The 16004-nt window shown below is 42.0% G+C and overlaps 1 protein-coding gene across 1 annotated transcript in view; it reads left to right on the top strand.

Moving 5' to 3' along the window:
* LOC125464825 (parkin coregulated gene protein) overlaps positions 1 to 10790 on the top strand; it is a 288676-nt gene extending 277886 nt beyond the window's left edge. The window contains exon 6 of the mRNA XM_048557641.2: positions 10288 to 10790. Within this exon, the coding sequence (XP_048413598.1) occupies positions 10288 to 10448 (161 nt within the window). The 3' untranslated portion in view covers positions 10449 to 10790. The remainder of the gene's footprint in view (positions 1 to 10287) is intronic.
* The last annotated feature ends 5214 nt before the right edge of the window (positions 10791 to 16004 follow it).

Raw genomic sequence — 16004 nt, 5'->3', positions numbered from 1 at the left:
AAAATATTTCCTCACTCACCTTAAACAAATGCCCTCTAAATCTGGACTCCCCTACCCTGGGGAAAAGACCTTGATTATTCACCTTATCCATGCCTCTCAAGATTTTCTGAAGTTCTATAAGGTCACTCCTCAAACTCCAACACTCCAGGGAAAATAGGCCCAGCCTATTCAGCCTCTCCTTATAGCTAAAACCATCCACCCCTGCAACAACCTTGTAAATCTTTTCTGAATCCTTTCAAGTTTCACGACATCCTTCCTATAGCAAGGAGACCAGAATTGATTGCTGTACCTTTAAAAGCGGACACAAAACTTTTTTTAAGGGTCTTTGGCATACCCTTCAGCACCAGACAGTCCTAAAATGTAAACAAATGTCTAGTTAAATGTGGACAACCACAGATACTTGTCAAATTCACCCATCCATTTGTTACAGATGGACTGTAGCCAAACAGGACCATGAAACACCAACTGACTTGACTTTCTGCCTCATTGTGGCTTTGAAATTCAGTGGGTGATGGACAAATATGAAGTTGATCTAATCAACCTTCCGTCGTATTATGATGACTTCTAATCCTAAACACAAAACTCTTGGGAGTCATAAACTCTCAGGGTGTGAAAAGTGATAACATGGCGTTCCATTTTTGCCAGCCGAACACACACTTCGGAAAAGAGCAGTGGACTTGTAGCAGTATACATGAGTAAGTCAGCCAAGAGTTATGTGTTTTAAAAATGATAGCAGAAATTAGTTTGAATCAGAAAGACCAGCTGAAAGGTCATTGAACCAGCTCTAGGTCAATTACGCAGACAAGGAAATGAACAGTTATACCTTGAAAATGGGAAAAGGTCTCTCCCCAGTTGTTACAACTTCAGGTTCACCTAAGAGTCTTTCAATTGTAAGCAGTCTCGAAGCTCACTGAAAATCCCTGCTTTTAAAAGAGTTCCCCTCCAGCTAAATTATCAATCCATCTAATAAACTATAGGCCTACGACAAACAAGACTGAAATAATTTCAAACTGTAATTGTATTTTCCCCCCTTTGTGGATATTTAATCTTTGTGTGCATAAAGTGTGTGTGAGAGATGTATGTTTTCAGGGAAAGTCTGTGATAATAAATAATCCTCGGCAACTTCAATGCAGAGTTGGCAAAAGCTCAGATCTGTGGGGCAGGAAAGAGGGAGTAGGGAAGCAAAACTTCAATGGCACCCTTCTCATTAACAACTGATGTGAACAGAACCTCCTCATCACCTACACAGAGTCCCACCAAACAGACAAATACAAGACAACGTGGCAGCACCCGCACTCGAAACACTGGCATCTCCTTGACTACACCATCGTCAGAGTGAGGGGCATTTAAATCATCTGTGCCACGACGGGAGCTGACAACTGCTGGACGGACCATCGCCTGATCCTACCCAGGCTTGTCATAAATATAGCCCTGCTGCAACAGGGGGCAGCAGAAGCAGTGCCACAGGAAGTTCAACATTGAGGCACCTAAAGGCCAAGAAAAATAGCATCATATGGCTGACTCGTCTCCACAAAGCAAGTGGTGACACTCAGTCGCAGCGTCTGGCCTGCCCTCAAGACCACCATCGTCAATGCCTGCAAAAAAACTCAGCCGTCACTCAACCTGGAAGCACCAAACCTATTTTGATAAGAATGATCAGGAGATCCAAGAGCACATAAACCAGAAGCACATGGCATTTCTGAGTTGAAAACAACAACTGCACTCAAAAGAGAAAAGGCGGGCCTACGGGTGACTGAAAGCTGATATCCAGCAATAAACCCGCGACTTCAGGAACAAGTGGTGGGTGGACAAAGCACTGGAGGCTCAACAAATGGCCGACAGCCATGGAATGCAAAATATCTTCTGTGCTGTCAAGATCACTTACAGACCAAACACCCAAGGCCTCACCCCAATGCTGGCCAAGGATGGAGCGAGTCTTATCAAAGATAAAGAAAGCCATTCAACAACACAGGGGGAACCATTTCAGAGACCCCCTTAACCAGAGCTTTGCCATAGATCCAAACATCCTTGAATGTATCCCACAGCATGCTACACGCCATGAGCTCAGCAATACCCCGGCCCTGCATGAAGTAGAGAAGGCCGTCTGCCAGCTTAAGAATACCAAGTCTGCTGGAGCAGACAATACCCCTGCTGAAGCATTGAAGTGTGGAGCAAAGAGCTGCTGTTGTAGCCACACACCCTTGTCTGCCTTATCTGGAAGGAGGAGATCATCCTGGGAGAGCTCTGAGATGCCATGGTTGTAAGCATTTTCAAAGAAAGGCAACAGTCCGATTGTGGTAACTATAGGGCAGTCTCCCTGCTGTCCACATTTGAAAAGTTACCGCCAAGGTCCTCCTCAACTGTCCCCTCCCTGTGGCTCAGGAACTCCTCTCGAAATCGCAGTGTGGCTTTTTCGCCACGAAGGGTCACAGCAGATATGCGTTTCACCAGATGACAGCTGCAGGAGAAATGCAGAAAAAAGAACCTATCCCTGCACATGGCCCTGTTCGACCTTACAAAGGACTGTGACACAGTCAATCAGAAGCATTATGGAGCATCCTTCTTCGACTTGACTGCACCATGAAGTTTGTCACTGTCCTTCACCTGCTCCATGATGACAAGAAAGTCATGCGAATGGCAAATGGCTCCACCACTGATCCATTCTCCGTCACTGATGTCAAGGAGGGCTGCATCATCGCCCCAACACTGTTCTCAATCTACCTCACTACAGTGCTTCACTGCACCACTGGCAAGCTCATCACTGGAGTGGAACCAATGTCATCAAGCTGTGGTATATGGATGATGCTTGCGTATGCGCAAACTCCAGGGATGTACTCCAGACCATTGTCAGAGCCTTTACAGATGCATATGAGTACATGGGCCTGAGTATCTACAAGATGAAGGTCCTCCACCAACATAGCCCAGCATTAGGAGTGAATCCTCGATCATCAATGTCCACGGGGAGGCCTTAGAGAACACTGACCATTCCCAATACTTTGAGAATGTCCTGTCCGCCACAGCACCTATTAGCAAAGTGATCCAGTACAACCTTCAGTGTGCTAGCACAGCTTTTGGCCGCCTGGGGCAAAGGGTATTCAAGAACAACAGCATCAGATCCAACACCAAGGTCATGATTTACAGAGCTGTGGTGGTTCCAGTCCTCTTATGTGGCTCGAAGATGTGGACTGTCTACAGCAGACACCTCAAGGCCCTGGTGCACTACCACTAGTGTTGACTGCTCAAGATCCTGTGAATCTGCTTGGAAGAAAGATGGACCGACACCAGCATCCCCAACCCGGCCAACAATCAGGGCAGTGGCCACCCTTGATTGGCTGCGATGGGTTAGGTGCTTCGTCCATATGACTGATATAAAACTCCCCAGGCAGCTGCTGTCCTCACAGCTTCAAAGCAGCAGGCAAGCCCAAGGTGAACAGAGGAAACACTTCAGTGATACTCTCAAGGCCTCACTGACAAAGTGCGACATTCCAACAGACCTGGGAATCACTGGTGATGAAGGAGTAGCGCTCTGAAAGTTTGTGACTTCAATGTTGGACCTTAACCTGGTGTGACCACTGGCTTTGTCTATCCCAGTCCAACACCTGTACCTCCACAGCCTGGCGGAAAGAGGCATAATTTGATCTCGTATCAGACCATGCAGCCCAAAATGTTTAGAGGCATAGTACAATAGTTCAGCTCTGTTGGAATAGCATTACAGGCACGATTGTCTGTGTGACGAGAGCCATCCAAGGTTTCCTGACATGATGGTTACCTAGTGCCTATTTTTCACAAACCATTTTTGCTGGGTGAAACCGAGATTGGATTTTGTTGTAACAGAAAGCAGAAATTACTGGAGAAACTCAGCAGTTCTGGGAGCATCTGTGGAGTGAAAGCAGGCTCAGTGTTTGGAGTGCAGTGACTCTTCTTTAGAACTAATAGTACGAGGTTGTGACTTGCTCGCCAAACCATCTTGTTCTCATTCAGGTATTTCATGACCATGCTAGGTGGCATCATCAGTGAGGTCTCCACTGAAGCGATGTTGTTCTACTCCACTTGGAATTCACACTGTCCAGTCTGTTACAGTGAGTGGTGTCATTTCTGGTTTTGATCTGTATGGGTTTGTATATAGGGTCCAATTCTATATGTTTGTTGATTGCATTATGGGTGGAGAACCATGCCTCTCGGAATTCCCATGCATGTCGATGGTTGGCTTGGGCTACTATGGTTACGTTGTGCCGCGTTCTGCATGTTGTGAGAATGGGGTCTTTAATCCTTGTGAGTGTTTGTTGTAGGGTGGCTGTAGACCTGTGTGCTACTGTGATTCCTAGCGGTCTTAGGAGTCTTGATCATCAAGAACATATGAGAACTGACAAAGAGACTCCTAAGACCACTAGGAATCATGGTGGCACACAAGTCCACAGCCACCCTATGGCAAACACTCAAAGATTAAAGATCCCAATCCCACAACATGCAGAGACAATGTGGTTTACAAAATACCATGCAATGACTGCCACAAACATTACATTGGACAGACAGGAAGGAAACTAGCCATCAGAATACGTGAACATCAACTAGCAGCAAGATAGCACAATGAATTCTCCTTAATGTCAGTTCACTTGGACAATGAAGGCATCAGTTTAACTGGAACAAGGTAACCATAAGTGGCCGAAGCCAAACATAGACATGCATGGGAATTCCGAGGCGCATGGTTCTCATCCCATAATGCAATTAATAAATATATTGAATTCAACCTCATATACGAACCCATACAGATCAAAACCGGAAATGACAATACTCATCATAACAGACCAGACAGTATAAATTCCAAGTGGAGTAGAGTAGAACAACATCACTTCATTGGAGGCTCCAATGATGATGTTGCCTAGCATGGTGATGAAAGGTCTGAATGAAAACAAGCCAGCTTGGAGAGCAAGTCAACAACCTAACCCACAACACGTACTATAGATCTTTGCTACAACTTTAAACTAATAGTATCTAGGAAAAGGTTGCATATCAGTTGAAGGTGGGGAGGAGTGAATGTCTCGGCAGAGATGGAGCCCAAAGAAAGAAAACTTCAGTTCGGCAGACAAAGGAATGGATGATAATATACCCGGAAGAGAGAAAAGCTGATAACTTGGACCATGAGTAGGTGAAAATGAGATCTAGTACAAACAGCAGATGCTGGAGAATCCGAGATAACAAGGTGTAGAGCTGGATGAACACAGCAGGCCAAGCAGCATCAGAGGAGCAGTAGGTGAAAACGAGTTGGCTGTGTTGAAAGCAGCCCATGGCATGAAGGAGCTAGGGTGTGGCGTTCAGCGAAGGACTTAGAAAAGGGTGGTCCGGCCCTAAAATTATTGAACTCGACGTTGAGTCCTGAATGCTGCAGGTCTCTAAGGAGAAAATGAGGTACTGTTGTTCCAGCCTGCAGTGAGTTTCACTGTCAAAAATCACACCACACCAGGTTATATCTGAGACAGTAGGAACTGCAGATGCTGAAAAATCTGAGATAACAAGGTGTAGAGCTGGATGAACACAGCAGGGCAAGCAGCAGAGGAGCAGGAAAGCTGACGTTTCGAGTCTGAACCCTTCTTCAGAAATTCCTGCTCCTCTGATGCTGCTTGGCCTGCTGTGTTCCTCCACCTTGTTGTACCAGGTTATATCCAACGGGTTTATTTGAAAATGCAAGCTTTTGGAGTGTTGCTCTTTTCTCGGGTGTAGTGAAAAAGGAGGTATCAAGATACACAATTTATAACTAAAAGATCAAAGGATCATATAACTCAATCTGTACATTCACATCAGTTGATCTTTTACTTATAAATCCTGCGTCGTGATACACCCTCTCTCCCTACTCCTGAGAAAACAGCAACGCTTTGAAAGCTTGTGATTTAAAATAAACCCGTTGGACTATAATCTGATGTGTGTGATCTTTGACCTTGTCCAACCCAGTGCAACACTGGCACCTCCACACCATCACTGCAGCAAGCCTGAGACAGAGATGTTGGATAGGGGAAAGGATGGGGCATTGAAGAGGCAGGAAACTGGAAGCTCAGGGTCATTTTTGCGCAGAGAACATAGGTGTGCCACAAAACTGTCACCCAATCTGTGTTGTGTCTCCCCAATGTAGAGGAGATCAAAATGGATTTTGGTGTGTTGTTCTCAATAATAAGTAACCTTGCCTATATGTGAGACTGAGTTCACTCATTAATATTGGCCATGGGGACCAGAAATGGAGGATTCAGTAAACAATCCTGGAATTAACATTTCCAGCAAAGAGAGGAGGGAACAAAATTGAAAGCAAAAATATAGACCTTGCATCTTTTTTTGTAATGCATTCAATGAGTAAGAAATTATATTTATTGTGGTAAACACCCTACATCTGTTCTTGGGTTTAACCTCATGTTTATATACCACATGTGATGATTAAAAAAGCACACATTTACATGCATTTTTGCAGCTAATGCCAAATTGAATGAACGTGACAAGATTTTGTACAGACAAGCATTAATGCAAAACCTGTGGCAAACATAAATGTAAACCAAATTTAGAAATGTTTCTTGGACTTCAATCACTGGTTTCATCAGAGGAATTAACTTGTTTCATGGTAAAGTTGATGAGTGTCTGGTAATTATTTTTGTCTCAGAGAATTCAAACACTGACAGACCAGTTTTGCCTCTTATGGATAGAATGAAGTTCGATTTGTTTCGAGAGATTAAGAAATCTTATTATGTTTCGGGGAATTGCAGTTTCACAGTTGTAATCAAACATAAGCCAGTGTTTAAAAGGCACAACTGAGAGCATTTGTTTTCCAGTATGAAGTTCAACAGTGTTGTATATTTGTACACAGAAACAAACAAGGTAAAAATTGACAGCTCAAGTCATTATTAGACAGAATATGGTGGGAAAGTTACATTTGGTTTATAATATTACCCCTTACTAAACTACATTAAATTGAATTTATTACTGTTAATTTTTGAGGCTGTGAATCCTTGCCACTGCTGTAATTGAAATATAGATTTTGTTGTCACTGCAATATGAATTTGTTTGAGAGAAATAAGTTTACAGACACAGTACATAGACTAAATTTCACATATTAGAATGTCTAGATTGACAGTCAGATTTATAATGTCAAAAGGACATAATAAAAATTAACGGCATAGACATACAGTGAAAGAAATTACAACCAAATCAACAAACACTGTAATTAAGAGGAAGATTGGACACAAGTGGCATCAGGTTTGTGCAAGTGAAAAGCAATTAAAATATTTCTGACAAACATAGTGCATAACTTTCGTCACTTGCTGCATGGATAATTAATATTCTGTTCTTTGTGCAATGGTGTGGATGTCAAACAACGATTAAAAATACATGAAAACCAATGCTGTCACTACAATAGCTCACTGTTTGTAAGAACTTTCCTTATCCTAATTCCATTTGGTCCAGTCCCAACAACTGGTGTGATATTTCCTTTCAAGAAATGTGGTGAAAGCTTGCTCTTGCCCATTTAGAACTGCTCATGGACTGTCATGGCCATTTCAGAGGACAGTTAAGAGTCAACTACATTACCAGGGTCTGAGATCAGACAGCCACAGGGCATTAGTGAACAAAATTGTCATCCATTTCTAAGACAAGCTTTACATTCCAGTTACTTTAATTTGAATTGAAATTCAACCAGCTGTTGTCCCCAGTGCAATAGTATGGTGTTCTGGTGATATCAGCAATGACACCACCATCTCCCCAATGCTCCTAACCAGAATCAGAGATCTAGTTAGCAGCACCCAGGCTAGAATAAGACAAAATCTGAGGCATGAGAAGCTTTACAGATGGAATGATCTTACTCAACGGATGCTAATGGCCGTGCAGAGTGGGTAGGCAGAGCAGTTACTGTACACTTAAACTAGCGAAGAGGATTAAGGATAGAGAATAATGTCAGTGATGAGCAACGGCTAATTAAAATTCTAAACCCACTTGACATTTACCTTCAAGCTGCTGGGTGACATGTTGATGGTTCAATTCATTTTGGGACATGGTCACCACTGTCTTTCTTAGTTACCCTGCAAAGTTAATGTCGAGTCTTCTCACTGACCAGCTGAATAGACAGTGCTACAATTGATTGCCTTACCAGACCGCTGTGGGGGGATAGTTAAGAGGCAAACACATTGGTAAGAAGCAGGTTGTCACATATGAGCTAGATTAGATGGCTGATTTCCTTTCTGAAGGACATTCAAGGCTTGATGACAAACACAGCTTCATTTTTACTGTTACCTGCTTTTAATTTGTTAAACAGCAATCGAAATCTCAGGATGGCATGGAGTATGATTTGAACTGACATTATCTAGATTTTTACTCCAAACCTACCGATTATTTGTTCAGTAACATAACAAGTGCACAACAATGTCCACAATACATATATAAGTAAAGTTGCCATAGTCCTATTGAAGCATAGGTCTGCTCTCTTATTAGAGAGAGATGATTGGTGGTGGTTTAACCTGAGGATCACCACATCTCAAGTGGTGGGAGAGGTTGAGAAGGTGGTTCCTTCAAAGTAACCTCAACTGAAGCAAGTATCAAACTTGCACTGCTGGTGTCACTGCAAACCAATTGTCCAGCCAAATGAGCTAACCGACCCTCTTACTACCTCATATATATGGCATAATATTGCTAGAGATTTATCAATGCAAGTCTGGATTCCATAGTGATGATGTTCTCTGCTTGCAAAAATGTGGCGGAGTAAACCTCATGCCTGATGATAGTCAGAGACTCAAACTTTATCCCACATGTGGCAGTAGATGCATTTGCATTGTTAAGATGACCACACATGAGCACATTGATCACATCTGATCCATTGATGTAACTGTAAGTGGTCTGTCGCAGTGGTTCTCAAACTTGTTTTGATTTAAGGGAGCCATTTCAAATAGATTAGCAGTGACAGACCATCCTCTGGCATAAAAATTACAACAGTACAAGATATTAATCTTATGGAAGAATTTATTAGATTATTTTAATAAGTTTATTTTAAAATGCCTTTATAACATCAACTCTCCTCCGAGCATGTTTTCCCGCATGACGTGAGACAGTTAACCCGTTCTGTACTACATACATAACAGATGCAATCTGCCCACACCTCACACTCTTACATCTTTAACAGAGACCACTTCAACCCCACTAACATAAGTGAAACATCTATGGCCCCCAGAGTGTTGGCTGTAGTTTGACCAATGGAACATCAAAGCTCTTCCAAGCCAAATGGGCAAAGGGCTGGTAATTTTTGCTTCAAATGTCTTGGATAGGAGTTTCTGCTTATAAGATTTAAAGTCATTGGTTTTGTGGTCTTCCCTCAGATTCCACTTAAGAGTCATAGAGTTGTACAGCATGGCAACAAACCCTTCAGTCCAACTTATCCATGCTGCCCAGATATCCTAAATTAATCTAGTCCCATTTGCCAGTTTTTGGCCCATACCCTCTAAACTCTTTCTCTTCATGTACCCATCCAGATTCTTTTTAAACATTGTAGTTGTACCCACTACACCACGTCCTCATGCAGTTGATCCCATATATGCACCATCCTCTGCAAGAAAAAGTTCCCCCTTAGGTCCCTTTTAAATCTTTCCCCTCTCTTACCTTAAACCTAGGCCCTCTAGTTTTGGACTCCCCTTCCCTGGGAAAAAGACCTTGACTATTAAAACATAGAACAATACAGCGCAGAACAGGCCTTTTGGTCCTTGATGTTGCGCCGACCTGTGAACTAATCTAAGCCCCTTCCCCTACACTATTCCATCATCATCCATACGCTTATCCAAGGACTGTTTAAATTCCTCTGATGTGGCTGAGTTAACTACATTGGCAGGCAGGGCGTTCCACGCCCTTACCACTCTCTGAGTGAACTCTATCTACTCACTCTACCTATTTGCTGCAGCTTCCTGAGAATACACTGGACAGAATTTTGTAGGAAAGCCAATGAGTTCTCTCCATCATGACGTCAAACGGGAGGTAAACCAAGCAGAAAGACCCCTCCCCACCCTGCCTCGTGGAATTTCCCCTTTTTCCATAATAGATCTACAATGGGGCCATTTCTCCGGCCACCCACCCTTCTGTCTCCAAAATTTATCTAGATGTTTACTTGGCCCAGGACAGAATTCCATTTCCACGGTCCAGCTTTACTGCAAGCTTTTATTTCAGTAGATTTTTCACAGAAGCCCTAAGCAAAGTATTTCTCAGCAGAGAATATATTAATGTGTGATACATTTTGTCAATCCCTGAACTCATTCTCCCTTCCTCTTTATTCTGCAGTAAATTCTGGAGATGGTATCGACTACAGTCAGCAGAAACGAGAAAATATTGGGGATCTCATAAATGAAACTCTAGAGGTATTCGAGCGCTTTGGAGGGGAAGATGCATTCATCAACATAAAATACATGATCCCCACATATGAGTCGTGCGTACTTAACTAGACAGCAACAAAATGTCAAGAAAAGAACACACGATGAAGATTTGAAATGATTCATGGAGAATTCACACTGTTATACTTCCAAATAATCATATTTCTGTGAATTAGAATATTATTTGAAACAACATCATTCATGGTAAAAACAATTTAGAAAAAACATAAGGATTGGTTTAACACTGCATTTCCGTTTAACATCAGTTTGATTTTATATATTGCCTTTAAATACACAAACCCTCATATTATCTTGACAATAAATGACTTTTATTAAATATCTCATATAACTTAAGTAAGAAGTTATGAATAACATAACCCTGTGTACAAGGAATGCCACAAATGTTGAACTGTTTCTGCAATAAAAATATTGAATATTCATTTAAAATTTGATATTCCTAACCCAACCCTACAGATGCAAAGTATGTGATGTTGACTTTTCAGGTAATGATGTTTCCAGGGTTCTAATGAGAAACAGTAATCCAATGGTCACATTATGCATATGTTACTCCTTGTGGTTGGAGATTCATATATTCATGACAATGGGTTTAATTCCCAAACATAAAAGTGACCAAGTGTCCAATCACTTAAACTGGCTGCATATTTGTAGGGTCAGAACTGCTACTGATGGGATTAATTATTACCAAACCCAACAAAGCCACTTTTGTTGCTATTGTGGCTTCTACAACATTTTCATATAATGGGTCAAACACTTAGGTTACCAAAGGCATAGGACCCCCAGGAGAAGACAACATTGAAAAAGAACTATCAGCAAGATCAGCATATTATTGATGGGGCTGATAGAATATCAATGTCCATAATTTAAGGATCACCAGGGATCACAATTACCAAACATTTCAGAAAATAGCAGATTAATGATTAGGATTAATCTGCCAGCTGCAATGCAGTGTCACTAGATGCAGAGCATCTAGTGGTGCTTCAAATGGAAGCACATCCATAGAACTGTAAGAGTTCATAGGAAGGGTCACTCAGCCGAAACGTTAACTCTGATTTCTCTCCACATATTAACAGGCCTGCTGAACTAATCTAAGCCCCTAAGTCCAGCAATTTCTGCTTTTGTTTCTCATTTATAGTGTCCACAGTTCTTTCAGGTTTTTAATCCAGAGAACTGTGCCCAATTGTATTCAAACAGTGGTCATTATGGTGGGGTAGGGGGCATCAATTTTCCAAGTTAGCTGACTTCTTTATCCAGTTGCTTCTGACTGCATTATTTGAAATAAGGTGAGCAGCTGCCATGTTAATGTTTGGGAGATTTAGTCTGTATATTGACAGTGGGTTTCAAGGTTCCATTGCAAAACGCACAGAGGTCAGTTAGGCATATTGACACTCAAATACGCAAGCAAGGAAAAGCACAATTACTGATTAAACACTTGGTTGGCTTAAGGGGAATCAGTACACCTTGGAGTGCTTTTGAAGGTCTAACAGTACAATGTTTGCATAAGTGATGCTGTATATTCTCACTAACAAAAGGCTTCACCTGGAACTGATTGAGAAATGAGTCCATCATGGAGGAATTCCAACAGACTATGCCAAATGATGAGATTGTATTCTGAGGGGAGAATAGACATAACAATTCATGCAACTTTACGGCACCTTGCTATATTTCTCTCCAACAGGAAGGAGTTGTCAATTTACCTTTACATGACGACGCACCTTGTGTGATCTCCCATGCTAGTGTCGCTGGGTTCATTGAAATCAAAGGAACCTTTTGGGAATGCTAATTATCAACAACACAGCAACCTGTATTTATCCTGCAGATGCTGGAACTCTGAAGTAACAACAGGTAACATTTAAAAGACTGAATAGGACAGCCAGCATCTGTGGAAAGAGAAAAACAAAGAGCATGCCCTAGGCTGTTTCAAATTCTGACCACAGGACATCAACATGAAGTATTAACTCCTGTTTGTCTCCTCACAGGTACTGTTTTCCCTGCTGAGCATTTCCAGCATATTCTGTTGTTATTGCAGTTTCCAGCTTCCATGAGGTTTTGCCTAAAATCAAATGATATTGGCTTAAAGGTACCAACACAAGCAATAGCAGTCTCAAAGTCAATCCCACTTCCATCCACAAAGGAGAAAGTAAATCCCCTTTTTTAAATCATGTAGTCTAAGGTTGTAATAAGCAGAAAGAAATTGACTACCAGAATTCTACATTTGTAGAATTTCAAAATGTACCAGTATTGACCAGGGCAGGAATTGGTCCGGTCAGCTCTAATTGGTCCACATACCATCCTGACCTCCAGATTATGAGTCCTGGTGAATCTTAACTCCTGGTCCTCATGGCCCCTCGAGATTTTGCATTAAAAAAACGCAGGAAGCAGCGCAATCATGTCAGGAGGCAGGAGGTTGCCACTAGGTGACAGTTCCAGGGTTTCTGACCCAGCAGTGCTGAAGGAACGAAGACATATTTCCAAGTCAGGATAGTCAGTTGCTTGGAGGGGAACTTGCAGGTTGTGGCGTTCCCTTTATTTCTTCCTCCCTTATCATTCTAAATGGAAGTGATCATGAGTTTGGAAAGTGCTGTCCAAGGAGCCTTTGGGAATTTCTGCTACTGATTGTTCCTGCTGGAGGGTGTGGAAGCTTATGGATGTGGTGTCAATCAAGATGGCTGCTTTGTCCTGGATGATGTCAAACATCTTGAGTGTGGTTGGAGCTGTACTCATCCAGGCAAGTGGGGAATATTCCATCAAACTCCTGATCCGTGCTTTACAGGTGGTGAACAAATCTTGGTGGGTCAGAAAGCAAGTTACTGCAGTATTCTTACATCTCTGTCCTGTTCTTCTAGCCACAGTATTTATATGGAACATAGAACAGTACTCCACTACCACCGATGGCAGCACATTCCACTGTCCACCACACTTTGTGTAAAGAACCTACCTCTGACATCTCCCCTATATCTTCCTCCAATCAGCTTAAAATTATAGCCCCCTAGTAATAGTCATTTCTGCCCTAGGAAAAAGACTCTGGTTATCCACTCTATCTATGCCTCTCATCATCTTGTAAACCTCTATCAAGTCTCCTCTCATCCTTCTTTGCTCCAATGAGAAATGCCCTAGCTCCCTCAACCCTTCCTCATAAGACCTGCCCTCCAGTCCAGGCAGCATCCTGGCAAACCTCCCCTGCAGTTCCCCCAAAACCCCCACATCCTTCCTGAGGCAACTAGAAGTGAACACAACACTCCAGGTGTTGTCTAACCAGGGCTCCACCAAGTTGCAGCTCTTAAACTCAATTCCCCTGCCAATGAAAGTCAAATCACCATACGCCTTCTTTACAACCCTATCAACTTAGGTCGCAACTTTGAGAGATCTAATGGATGTGCATCGAAAATCCCTCTGTTCCTTCAGACTGCAAAGAATCCTGCCATTAACCCTGGATTCTACATTCAAATTCAACCTTCCAAAAGGAATCACTTCACACTTTTCTGGATTGAATTCCATCTGCCACTTCCATTTGCCCAGCTCTGCATCCTGTCAATGTTCCACTGCAATCCACAACAGCCCTCCATGCTGTCCACAACTCCACTAACCTTCGTGTCACAGGCAAGCTTAGTAACTCACCCTTCCACTTCCTCATCCAAGTCACTTATAAAGATCACAAAGAGCAGAGGTCCCAGAACAGATCCCTGTGAACTCCACCGCTCACCAAGCTCCAAGCTGTCTCCTTTCTAGCTAGTACCACCCTCTGTCTTCTATTGGGCAGCCAATTCTGTATCCAGGCTAGGCCAGTTCAGTTTCTGGTCAATGGTAATCTCCAGGATACTGATGTTTGGGCATTCAGTGATGGTAACAACATTGAACGGTGGGAGTGTTACTCCATTGCATACTCACTTTCCCTGCTTCCATTTTCAATGGCAGTGTTTCACCATCTTGACCTGACATGCAAGAACACTATTCCAAAAACCTCTATCCTTGGGATGATATATTATGTGCAAACACAGTTTCATGCCTCATGAGTTTCTGTCCATTTATTCAAGTGGACTTAAAATGAAGATGTGGAGGCTTACAATTTCCTCACCGTGTTTCCCTCCGAACACTGCTTTTCAGCATACCTACAGATTTTATTAAACTTACATGCAAATAAGGATCAACATGATAATCAATGAAGATTTGGCCTTGGGTTTCTTCCTAATTAGAGAGCTCGCTTTTCTCTTGTTGCAATGATTTAGGAGTTAGGCATTCTTGAAGTGGCAGACATTTAAATGTCTTCCTCAATAGGCCACAGCAGCTTCATTGCTAGAAATACATTAAAAATTCTGAATTTATTAGAATCCTAAAATGGCTACAGCACAGAAGGGGGCATTTTGGTCCCTGGCTCCATGCTTGTTCTCTGGAAGGACAGTTTAGCTGAATGCACTCCTGACAAAATAGAATCAACAAGTAAAGCTATCCCAGCCGGAATCTCTTGTTCCTAAAGCCAGTGCATTATCCAGGAGGTCACTGACGCTGTATAATATTATCAGTTGCAATCCTACAATCTATAACCTTTTCAAACTCAGAGGTTGACACAAACTAAACTGTACTTCCTGATTTTCTGCTGGTTTCTACAGATTGCTGCAGGATCAGGCAGGTAACTTGGCAATGCAGTCTGGAAGGTGTGGTGGTGAATTTTTTTTACTCAAGACAGACTGAAGAGATAAATGAGCTGTCCCTTTGAAAGGGTTAACTTGCATCTTTGAAATTTAAGAATACACGTGGAAAGCAGTCTTCTCTTCTTCTTTAGTTTTTAGATTTTAAATCACAAAATTTTCCCCTGTTCTTTACTTTCTGGTTCAGCCCTTGTGCTTTTCAACGTTGATGATATCTTATGCTATGACCTTTGACTGTTCACACTCTATCAAAGTGAAAAGCTTTATTCCCGGGGACGAAAAAAAATCTTAGCATCCATCTTTTTGTTTTTGTCAACAAACGCTGCTATCAAGCCTTCAACTGAAGGAAATAACTAAGGAACAGATGGTATGGGAGCACTGCATACGGGGCGCAGGAAGGAAAAATCACGTAATGAATCACACGTCCAAAAGATTTCTTCTGTTATACTGGTTTGAGTGAATATCAATGATATGTGAAGGAGAACTTTATTCAAAGAGCATGGAGTACATTATCTCTGCTATGTAATCTCAATTCCAGTTACCTAAGCTCTTTCAGTTGAATGGCATATTGAAATGGTGATTAAATTTGTCGTATAAAGAAATTTGAATTTGAGGAAACCAGTATCAGTATCATTTGCAGGATCACCATTCAACCAGGCAAATGGTCAGCCTGCTACTTAGGTGCACATATCATGTATTAATATTATGACGTTTATGCTCATTTCACCATATTGAACATGCAGAATTACATGTTAACACATGGAACATTCCAAAATTTGAATCCTGAGAATTATGTTGCCACTTTACTAAATAGTCATGCACTGTCTTTGTGAGAAATAGCCCGTTGTCTTAAGATACCATTATATAAAGCACCAGCTTACAACACAGCCTCAGTTTTATAAATCCAGTTAAAAAAATATATTGAGCTGGCCCATGTCACTAATCTGCCTGTGTTGGCATTTCT

Source organism: Stegostoma tigrinum, chromosome 24 (assembly GCF_030684315.1).
Source record: "Stegostoma tigrinum isolate sSteTig4 chromosome 24, sSteTig4.hap1, whole genome shotgun sequence".
In the NCBI taxonomy this organism is placed as follows: Eukaryota; Metazoa; Chordata; class Chondrichthyes; order Orectolobiformes; family Stegostomatidae; genus Stegostoma; species Stegostoma tigrinum.
This window is presented reverse-complemented; position numbering and strand designations above follow the sequence as displayed.